This window comes from Adiantum capillus-veneris, chromosome 15 (genome assembly GCF_014529385.1).
Source record: "Adiantum capillus-veneris isolate H3 chromosome 15, ASM1452938v2, whole genome shotgun sequence".
NCBI lineage: Eukaryota > Viridiplantae > Streptophyta > Polypodiopsida > Polypodiales > Pteridaceae > Adiantum > Adiantum capillus-veneris.
In genome coordinates, this window is record NC_140945.1 from 72,400,649 (window position 1) to 72,412,352 (window position 11,704).

The following is an 11,704-nucleotide window of genomic DNA, read 5'->3' on the forward strand; positions in this document are numbered from 1 at the left end:
TGAATACAACATATTGGGCGACACAAAACAGAATACAAAACTTTTTTAAACAATAAAAAAATCAACGCTACAGCCTAACGTGCGAAAACTTACGAGCCTTGACTTTACCTTTGAAATGTCCAAACTCATACAGAAACGTTTCTGAAACATTTTGTACGTTTCATGAGTGAAGAAACGCGTTTCTTGACAACACTGTCTGAGGCATGCTCCAAGAACGACGTCTCTGCTCATGCTGTGTGTGTGGGTATGCCTCTGCTACTTCATCATGTAATGTATGTGTCAGTATAGTAGTAAGCTCCTCCAGAGGTCGTCCTGGCTCCTCAGTGGATAGGAGTCTGTAAATCCGGAGAGGAGGCCGAAGTCAGCCTATGAGACAAATCAAATATACATGTGTGACTTCCTGTGTTCCATTTCAAACCCATTTACATGTATCTTTACCCTAGAGATCTTGAGGGGTTTTTTCAACGACGGTCAGATCTTGTTATTTGGCTTCTGCCTTGTTTTGTTCCGTCTTTGGAGTATGAAGGGTACAAGCCCACCATTTTTGTAAAGAGAGAGACAGATAGCATGCTCAATCTTAACCTGATCGCAATCTGCAGCCTGCGAGGACCTCGCATAAGCCTATTGCCCTCCCTGGTCGAATGTGTCTCCCCCAGCGCCTAATAGCATACGGGGGATTTATTCAATGTGTCCACCCCTTTCAGCCTGACGCAAGTGCCGTATGGATTGCCAGCTCTCGCCACCTTGCAACTGCTGGCTTCTTCAGTTTTCGCCCTCTTGTGGGCTGCAGCGGTTGTCATTGGGCTGCCTATTGGTGAATGCCGCAGATGTGACCTTGCAGCTTTGGGACACCATAAGAGCTTCAAAGGGCAGAGAGGTCACTCGCAGCACTCACGTGCACACACACATAACATACACACGTTCGCCCACTTTTACTCGCCTCGTTTGGGCAGTACAAAGTTTTTTTTCTGGTTAAGCACCAGCATAGCAGGGACTGCTCCGCCATTTGTGAAGCTCTGGACCCCTGTTGACAGTTTAGGCTTTGCGGCTGATCCATTGCATGCTCACTTGCAGACTCACAGGCTCAGAGCCAGTATCACTAGACAGGCATGCCCGCCATTTTGCAGGTACCCAATGACTCAGGACAAAAGACAGCCTTTCTTTTCTTTGCTCAAAGAGGTCATCCAATCATACTAGTCATGACTTACATTGTGAAGGAAAGACTGCGAGGGGTCATGGTGTGATTAATATGGTAATCATTCCAAGCGAATATCTTTATGGCATATGGTCAGTCTTTTATGTGGAAGCAAAGCCAGTCAGTTGAGCATTAATACAGCTGTTGTGATTGGTTCAAAGAAGTATTTGTAATGATTATTAATAATTAAAATTCTGAAAAACAGAGAGAGATGGAAAATGATCAAGGGACTCTTCAAATGCAACTTACTTCAGAGTAATGTAAATATAACAAGATCACAACAAAGCATAGCTTTACTGTTAGCCCACAAACCTCAAATCATAGCTACTCACGTTCATTGAGATTTTCCGCGGCCACTCTTATACCAGAGACTGCAGATAGCACTGCAACAAATGAAAGGTAACAGATGAATACCAATGACTAACAAAAGCTTTCAGATGATACTTGTATTATGACAGAAAATGAAATACCAGATATTGTTGGAGTCAAAACACCATCCCCAATGACCATGCATGTCCCTACAAGCACTACAATGAGCAGCACCGAGTGTAGGTATGAATGTTTCTCCAAAAAAGGTTTCAAACTTTGCCCTTGCTTTGCCTTTGAAAAGGACTCCAATCTATAAGTAGTTAACTCTTCATCCACACCTTGAAGGTTTGGCAAGTGACTTAACTTTGCATGTCGACACAACAATGAGTATAGTGCAAATGTCCCACCTTCAAAAAACAACTAATACAATTAAAAATCTCTCTCTCTCCCTCTCTCTCTCTCTCTCTCTCTCTCTCTCTCTCTCTCTCTCTCTCTCTCTCTACACAGTTTTGCAGAGGATAGTGGATTGTCTGTAAACCTTGGTAAAACCAAGGTCATGGTGTTTAACACCACACCGCAGTGGATCAGGAGATCGGCACCGACCTTCACGTATGGTCAAGAGATTGTGGAGTATACAGATGCATACACTTACCTTGGGATAGTCTTCACTGGGCCGAGGTTTTCTTTGGGGAGAGCAGCAGAGACTAGACTGACCAGAGCTTATGCGGCCTTGGGAGGCTTGGAGAGGATGTGTTCGCAGGTTCAGTTCCAGGAACCTCGGACAAAGTTATGGCTCTTTGATACTTTAGTAGCCTCAGCTATGATGTATGGGGTATAGGTATGGGGACCTTCTGTAGGCCAGGATGGTTGGAGACGTATGGAGAGGCCCTTGGTATCTATGATCTCCCGATTGATTAGATCCAAGGCCTCCGTACCTCACGCGATCATTCGAGCAGAGCTAGCTGCCCCCCCCATGGAGATTGAAGCGCTTACCAGATCAGTGTCCTTTGTGCACAACCTATGGGATACTACTAGAGACAGATATGCTAGACTGGCCCTTGAGTCTTCCAGACAGTTAGCTCTACAGGGGGACACTTCATGCTGGTATGCACAGATGACTTCATGGTTTCAGACACATGGCTTCACCATGGACAGGTTGCCCCCTTTCCAGTATTCTCTTCAGGCACCCTCGCTGTCTCTTACACGGGTGGAGATCACTAGACTCATTCGTCAGGACCTGACCCAGCTCGACACCAGGAGGACATGGATAGAGCCGCCTCAGGAGTTGAGCACGAAGATGGCTTTCTATAGAGAGCATCTTCTCCACCTCACAGGAGATGGGTTTGTGATTCGACCCAGCTACATGGACACACATATGTCTCATGGTTTGCGTTGTGCCATTGGTCAGATACGCACATCCTCACATCAGCTCGAGATTGAGACTGGTAGATTCAGAGGGATACCAGCAGACAGCAGGATATGCCGATTATGCCAGAGAGAGCCAGAGACAGAGTTGCACTACATATGTCATTGCACAGTGTTCTATGAGATACGGGGGCGTTTCCACTGCTTATTCAGAGAGGGTTTTGGTCCTCTATCTAGGGTCATGAATTATGAGGATCAGAGATGTCTTGGACTATATCTACTTGAGTTACACAGGTATAGAGACACTTTACTGGGGAGAGCTAGAGAGAGGCAGTCCCAGAGACACATTACAGATTTCTTTTCACTAGATATGGGACAGCCAGAGGAGCAGCCACCACTGCAGAGCTCGTCCCACACTCATTCGACCACTACTGGCACTCTCATCGACCGAGCATTGGAGCTACAGAGATACAGACGACCGCGACTGAGGAGAGGAGCTACACAGCATCGACGGAGACTACAACAGAAGATTCGAGCCATACTCTCTCGACATCCAGAGTGCAGATGAGGATGGATCCTCACCATTTCTTCCATCTTTGTTTCACACACTGTTACATCCAGTTTACCGGGTACCTATTGTATCAGCTGCTACACCCACGTAGTTTTAGATTGTAGTAGTAGTAGTAGTATTTTGTTCCACTTCTAGTTCTTTTCTAGTTCTTTTGTACCCAGACATGGTATTAGATTCACTATTTTGTAACTGATTGGTCTCATAGGTCATTTTGGCCTTTTGAAGACGTTAATATAACATTTCATTTCATTTCTGTGTGTGTGTGTGTGTGTGTGTGTGCGCGTGCGCACGCGCGTGCACGTGTGCAAATAAAGGAGGGCGATTTCTATTCCTTGAGAGGACACTAACGGTTAACCAAAACGGTGCCAATTATGAGGGCGAGTACATAAATTGTTACAAAGCGAGCCCGACGGCAACAAACGGGAAACTATGATACATGTCACAAACTGTTGACGTGTCAAGCCATTGAAGATCCGACCGGGTTAGGGTTCTCCGAACCTAACCCTAGCCAACCTATAGCCCGGCCAAGGGGCCTAAACCCTAGAAGCAATAGAAGAAGAAGTTCTCACCAACTTATAGTTCCTCGTCGAGTGGTCAAATTATTAAAAGTTTTACCAACTTATGGTATCCCGTCCAATCGGGCCAATAATAAAATAAAGCAAGATCCACACACACACAAAGACTATTTGAGTATGAAGCTGATGACGTGGCAGGACTAAGGACGACACGGTTTTTGAGTTGAGCTGCTGATGTGGCAGACTCGACGGACAGTTCTGCATTTTGCGTTGTTGGTTGCTAACGTGGCAAGTGTAGGGATTTCCAAATTATGCACTGGCAACTTTTGAAGACCACATGCTTTTGAGCTTGATGCTTTTGATGAAACTCCTTTTAGATGGCCAAGGGCCTTTAATACGAACTGAAGGCTCACTCTCTAGCACGCTCCTGGCTGGAGATGCAGAGCAGAAGTGTCGCCTTTGTACTAAGATGAAGCAATATAAAGAAATACCGAAAGGGGCGCCATGGTTTGGGGCAAGTGCTCTCTTGGGGTGGAACTCCGCCAGTCCATGTCTCATGTGTCCTGCATCTCTCTTAGTTCAGTTGTTTTGAAGTGCTAAAAGTCTATTGAGTCTGTTCTTTTCTATTGGGGGTCTTCGCTCTTTTGGGGTGGAACTCCACCACTCCGTGTCTCGTGTGTCCTGAATCTCTTTCAGTTCAATTGTTTTAAAGTGCTAAAAGTCTGTTGAGTCTATTCTTTTCTATTGGCATGTGGTGCCCTTCTGTTTGGTATTTGTTTGTAATGGATGTTATTAGTTTTGAATCTGTCTTGGTGCCGATTTGAGAATTGTTTGATTCTGGTTTTGATACTCATTTCAATGATTTGTGATTTACGCCCGGAAGGAGTATAAAAGAAAATTGATGCTTGGTAATGTTTGCACATACTCGTGTCCCGGATCCTTGTGGTTAATTGCGAGGGGAGAGTATTGAATGATTGAGTGTTGTTTTTACTCATGGCCCGGACCTGAATGGCTACTTACGGGGGGAGTATTGAATGTTTGTGATGTTGTTACTCATGGCCCAGACCTAGATGGTTATTTACGGTTTAAGCAATGGTTATTCTTTGCACCTCTAAGCGACGCAGGCTGCAGTCTGGGGAGTCTTTGGTTGTAAAAGGCCTCTATATCTTATGGCCTAGACCTCTTAGAGTTATTTGTGGGAGGACTCATGAGGGAGGAGTTGAACAGCTCATGGCCCGAACCTGGATGGTTATTTGCATGTGGGAAGGGGAGGGGGGGGGGGGGGGGGTGTTTCATCAGTGACTACATGTTTATGTGTCTTGTAACATGCATATGTAAGTATATTGTGTTGCATTGTGATGTGCCAACCACTAAATATTCCTAGGTATGTATTTTTAGTGCATCAAGACACCCATTCCAAATCAACGCGGTCTGAGTGTGATGGCTAATTTTGCTACACTGGAATATAAAGGACTTCGATGTAGAATGAGAAAACCTAATGTCCCTCAGAATGACCCTCGGATATTTTTGAGCTAACTTGTCACGTGACACATCCAACCCTATGTGTCCGTGGACAAGCTACAGCACGACAAGGGTTCCGTCAGTCCAGTCAATCTAGATCTAGAAGTGATCTGGCACTTTTGTGAGTCTATTCGCAGACCGTGCATGTCCAGACACTTAGTGTAGATGCATATCCTCTAGTTGCACACAGCATGATCATAAGCATTCCCATCAGAATCCATCAAAATCAGTCGGGGGAATTTTCCAGTGCATTTAGCCTATTTTCCCTATTTTTGACATTTTCCACTTATTATTTTTAAGTGACTTTTGTTGGAAAGTAGGTAGGACAATTTTGCTAAGTTTGTATATAAGCAAACTAGAGCTAGCACTATTTGGCAGAAGAGGCAACAGGAGCCAAGCTCAACAGGCAACTTCTCAGCAAGACCAAGCCTTGGTGGTTTCCCTCCAAGCAAAGAACACCATCACTAGCGTTTTGTCCAACAAGAATCCATCGCCATCCACAAGCATCCCCAGCGTTTTGCGTCAAGCATCATCGCCCAAGCGAGCCTCAGCATTGGCGTTTTTGCATCAGATCCTCCCGCAAGCAGATCACAACGCCCAACGTTTTGGAAGTTCAACAACCCCAGCGTTTTCTCCAACAGCTAGCGTTTTTGGACCAGCTTCCCTAGCGTTTTTGGAAACTCAACATGCCTAGCGTTTTTGAAGAGCTACAACTGCAACGTTTTTCAGCAATGAGGTAGTTGCAGATTCAGGCCTCCAAGAGTAGCAGATTCAGCCCTAAGGAATAGCAGATTCAGCCCGGATAGACCATTAGTTTTCAGCCCTAAACCTACAGATTTTCAGCGTCAAAGACCCACAGAAAACAGCCCCCAAATCAGCGTTTTTGGACTAGTCGCAAATTTCAGCCCATAGCGTTTTTGGACAGCAGTAGAAAGATTGCAGATTTCAGCCCTTAAATTGACTTCTTCATCACCATCGTCATCGTCGACATAGCCTAGACTTGCATCAGTCTCATGCATACCATTTGTACCAGATTGTGCAATCATAAGTAGACCACTCTCGCCGACGAGAGTGGGGCCTTCGGAGGAGGGTTTTACGTCTCAAGTGTCGTATCTCTCTTCTCTCTCTATCTCTCAAGAGTCGGTCTCATACACTTGCACGCACAGTGTCCATTCACTTTGTTTGTGATCATAACATTCTCTCATTAAGAACGGAAGGCTCTACCTCCATAAGAACAAAAGGAACCTTGAGCACAGTTCGGAGCACTCATCTTGAGCAAAGCGCAAACATTCATTCCGCTGCACCTTACATAACTTATGTTGTTTTGCAAATAAACTGTAATCATGGACGATTACTTTTCTTTCAAGAAGGGGGGTGTCACAAACTACTGACGTGTCAAGCCATTGAAGATCCGATCGGGTTAGAACTTCCCAAGCCTAACCCTAGCCAACCTGCAGATCCCAGCCGAGGGGCCTAAACCCTAGAGGCAACAGAAGAAGAAGAAGATGTGATGTGCAACAAAAGTGAATGATGAAGCCATGTGGATCATGGTAGAGCAAGCACAAGTGCAATTGTTGGCACCAGTTCATTTGATCACAGTATTATGGATGAGCACGATGAAGACAATGATGTGGAGGAGAATGAACATGATGCTGATGGACAGATGATGATGATGATGAGCAACGAGGAGAAAATTATGAAAATGTAGAGTCGTGTCTTGACTTTCTTCTCCAATGTCCACACCAATCACACAAGTCACCAGTCACTAGTCACTACTCACTAGTACCTGCATCTACTTCTCGATGCTTATTTTCAGCTATCTTTGGAAAATGATGCATATTTTCAGCTATCTTTGTCCATTTCATTGTTTGGTTTCCTGAGGTCCCAACCTCCTAGATCCCCATTGTCGGGTCTTCTTTTAGCATCTTTCATGGACTTATCGATGATAAAATGTTATTTTGCTTACATGATTGATCGCGATTCCTCAGAAGTTGACTTTCACAATGTCATTGTCATTCTACTTCTCAAGTTGTCAATATTCTTCCTCTGCAAAGTTGAATCTTATGGTATTATGAAAATATCATTTCAAGGCTGCGGCTGATTTGGCCGAAAGGTCCGACTCACACTCATTTCCTTTCAAGCTCACCTGCGTTTGATGTTTGATTGGTATCTCAAAAAACCATGAGTAGTACCATCACTTACACGTTCTAAATCATGAAACTCACTAGAATGGTCTCAACCTCTTTTATGGATGAAGCAAGTACATGCAAAGAGTTTATGCATTGTCTCAATAACTAATGGGTCAACATGTACACATAATTCAAGTCATTGGCGCCTAAATCAATTAGGATGTTGATAGAATTGTTGAATAAAATCCCTGCAACTTCTTCCTTGAAAACCCAACCAGAAAAGACTTTAAACTCAAGAAAAATTCTACATTAATGACCCTAGGCACAGGTAGCCTTGGTCATTGGTCAAAGGAGCTAACTAAATTGTGAATGTAGATAAAGTCTGATTTTTGTTGAGTTGTTTTGTCTTACAATCAAAATCATGACATCGAAGCAGCAAATTTTACATCCAAATCTGTTTCCCCACCTGGATATTCAAGTATCCTTTTCACAAAATTCAGGTTAACGCCCTGCTACTGCCTATGACACTGCCAGAGACTAAAAACGTCTTCTGGCTTCAAAAAGAGAGGAGGGACTCGTTTTCAAGCATTCTTGCAAAGGAGTTTAAAGCAACTCCAAATTCAAGCTAGAGCCTTTCCTTTGCTAGAATGTTGAATTTGTATCTCTCACCTTGCCGGATGGAAAGAACCACAGAAGACACTTAAAGAACAGCTTCATTGTGTGCCATATATAGAGCACTTAAAGCCTTAGAAACCTTTTCATGAGGGAAACAGAAGTACCTTCCCCATTATCATCTGCTCTGAGAACAAAACAGGCATATTTGATCACTAGCACCAAAGTGAAGGTCCAAAATATCAAAGAGGTAATGCCAAGAATCTCTACGTCATCCTCGGAAAGTTTTACAATGCCTGCAAATGAGCTTTTGAAGACATACAAAGGTGAAATGCTCACATCTCCATAAACAACTCCAAAGCTTTGATAGGCAAGAGTCAGCAAAACTCTCCAGGAGGTTCCCTGCATGTCACAAGTGAAATTATGTTGAGGAAACTTAATGGATCCAGCCAGCAAAAAGCTATCTCATTACCTATGTCTCCTAATATTTTCTGTTTTAAAATCTTTAAATTGCCAAAAAAATAAGACTTTTTGCACGAAATAGAAACAACAATGCAGAAATCATGATGTCTTTTGAAAGCCACTAAAACCCCAAAAACAATGACAAAAAGAAAAATACGAAGACAATGCTGCTCACATCAACAAATACTAAAACTAATAAAGCATAAGTGATCGCAATAAAAGGTTAAATCAGTTCATAATGTGCCTAAGGAAACTGTACCAAAGTTGTCGACAAGGGCTAGTGGACGTCCAGACAAGCCTCCTACATTGGTTTGAATATGTGTGCACATAATCTAATTTCAGTGCATATTTTGAGTGTGTGTGTGGAGTTGTGAGAGTGGATAAAATTGTAAACCAGGGCCAAGTGGACGCCAGTACCGAATACACTAGTCTGTATGCATTGAACAGCTTCCATACACAAGACAAATGCCAATTCGCCTTCTAAACTGCAATAAGGTTGCGCAAAGACTCACCCCATCTCTCTTGGGTTGAAGGCCAGCTTCAAGATCCATGTGGAACAAGCAGCAGTGAACTAAGGAAGAAATTCCGCATGCGAATAAGAGTGAGGACCTTTTACTTAAATCAGTCGAATCGAAGCACACTCATAAATTATTCAAAAACACAGAATGCACCTGCATAATTCCAAAAGTTTCTGTTAGTGAGCATGGCCATAAAGTAGCACACACAGAGAAAGTCCAAGTCTCATGATCATTCACCACCATAACCTCATTGCTGCCCAAAGAGTGACTAACAAGGCCCCATTCACACTTGCGACATACTACAAACACCCACAGCCTATTGACCAGGAAGAGGGCACCACAGTTGAAGAGAGAAATTGAACTACCCTTTAAAAAGAAATTGCCCATAAAATTCAAGCGTCCGCCTTCAAATGTACAGAAATTTGAAACCACTTTGAGCTAATAAACAAAAAAATATCATTGTTCTGTACAGAAATGGAAACCACTTTGAGCTAATAGACAAGCAATCTCATCACGAACGATGGACAGGTAGAGATAGTGGAGGTGCTTAATGAGCCTGCTTATGCGTCATTTTTAATGCAGGGAAACAGCTTGTGCACTAGTGCAGGTCTTTATGAGCCTGCATGAACAATTACGACTTGGCTAAAGACGATCACATTCAGTACTTGTGAACTAAGATGATATGAAAAGATGAATGCTGCGGGTAGTATTTGAGATTTAAGAAAAGAAGCAAATGTAAACACAGAAACCCATGACTATAAGCACGGTGCATGGCAAAGGCAACCCTGTAGCATGAGGAATTGACCCAAAAATGAAGCGAGTATCCAAAAAAAAACTTGCCCTTGTGCAGTCCGATTGCTGGCCCTCGTCCCCTCTTGAGTACGCAAAATGATGCAGAAATGGAAGCTACCCTCTTATAAACTGCCAGTCTCTTTGCGAAATGCGTTTGCTGGAGCTGAAGACAATGTTCTGAGAGCGTGAAAAAGAGAGGCGGGTTGGCCTTTTGCTACCCTCTCTTGGCGAAGTAACTACCGCTGTTGCAGTACAGCGCAGCACAAAATGAGACTCGGGTATATTTTGAGTTCTAAAATGCGGGTTTTCCCACCTCTTGTGATTGTCTTGGCTGGAGAGCAACAATTGAACTAAATGCTCTTAAAGAGAGAGAGAGAGAGAGAGAGAGAGAGAGAGAGAGAGGAAGAAGGGAAGAAGAAGAAGAACCCGCTTCTTTTTCCTGCTCGTAAAATCATCAAACCTCTTTATCTGTGTATTGTGTGTGTGTGTGTGGGGGGGGGGGGGGGGGGGGGTGCGTGTATATAGAGCTTTGAGCTTGAGGACGTGTGTGAGAGCTTTGTGGGCCGCCTGGGACATTACATCTGTGTGTAGCTGTGTGTGTGCCACTGAGCATGCGTTTCTCTCCCCTTCTAGTTACCGCCCTTCCCCGCCCCTCTCTTTTTTGTCTTATTCAAGCTTCCCTTTTGCTAACCGCAACCTCAAAGCAAAGCTCACACGCTCCATGCATGCAACCTTCCCACCTCTTCATCTCAACTGTAATGCACAAACCCCATATTTTATGTATTTCTTTGAAGAAAAGCATAAACCCGCCCTTCTTTATCCCTTTAAAAAACCCTTCTTTCTCACAAAAGAAACAACCCATTTTGCTTGTTCGAGAGTAATTTCAAAGAAGAACGAAACACCCATTTTCTGTTTTACTGGAGGGGGGGGAAAAGCTTGAGTTTTCCAGAAAGGCCAAAAATCAAAAACACAGATATTGTACAAAAATCAGTTCAAAGTATCAAATGCATATCTGTTTTCCAGCATCACCTTTAAAATCCATTCTCTCGCTGAAAGTTTCCTGGGCTCTCTCTCTCTCTCTCTCTCTCTCTCTCTCTCTCTCGTGGTCCTTCACCTCTCACACAGAGTGATTCTACTTGCACATTCTCTAAGTTGTGATTAAAGAATGGGGTAGCTTTTTCCTTTGATTAAGGAAAGTGGGTTTTGTTCATTGAGCCAAACGGTGTGTTCTCTCTCTCTCTCTCTCTCTCTCTCTCCTAGAGTAGGACAAGCCAGGTCACTCGGAGTGATTGAAGTGCTTTTATTTTTATTTGACATTAGGAACGCATGGTGGGTAACAGAAAGGCTGTCTGAGTACTTTGATTTTAATGATGGAACACCAAGCTATAGTTTTTGATAATTTTCCACGTTGCTTGGAAAAAGATCAAACTACCTGTGTGCTTGTGTGCTGAGAAAAAAAGAATGCGGTTAGTGGTACTATGGTAAGGGAATGGGTTATCATAAAGCTAGCTAATTTGCACATGAGCAATAAAAGGGTTGATTATTGAGGATGCAATGTTGAACGGAGTGAAAAGAAAAAGTAACATGTTATAAAGACAATGACAAAGAGACGAATCGATTTACCCGGCAAACTACAATCCAAAAGGAGGCGCTGAGATCGATCTATCCGATGGGTTTTTACTCGTAAACAAATTTCATGACAATGGTTTAATTAC

At 43.4% G+C, this 11,704-nt stretch overlaps 1 protein-coding gene across 3 annotated transcripts in view; it reads right to left on the reverse strand.

Moving 5' to 3' along the window:
* LOC147440879 (potassium transporter 7-like) overlaps positions 1-11,165 on the reverse strand; it is a 49,906-nt gene extending 38,741 nt beyond the window's left edge. The window contains exons 1-5 of one of the 3 annotated variants that reach the window (XM_086482692.1): positions 11,019-11,165; positions 9,192-9,350; positions 8,385-8,619; positions 1,666-1,911; positions 1,528-1,578 (exon numbers count right to left, since the gene is read on the reverse strand). In XM_086482692.1, the coding sequence (XP_086338818.1) occupies positions 1,528-1,578; positions 1,666-1,911; positions 8,385-8,619; positions 9,192-9,230 (571 nt within the window). In that variant the 5' untranslated portion in view covers positions 9,231-9,350; positions 11,019-11,165. Of the gene's footprint in view, positions 1-1,527; positions 1,579-1,665; positions 1,912-8,384; positions 8,620-9,191; positions 9,351-10,037; positions 10,719-11,018 lie in introns of those variants that run through there. The other 2 variants (XM_086482691.1, XM_086482693.1) reach the window with 2 other exon arrangements.
* Between the last annotated feature and the right edge of the window lie 539 nt (positions 11,166-11,704).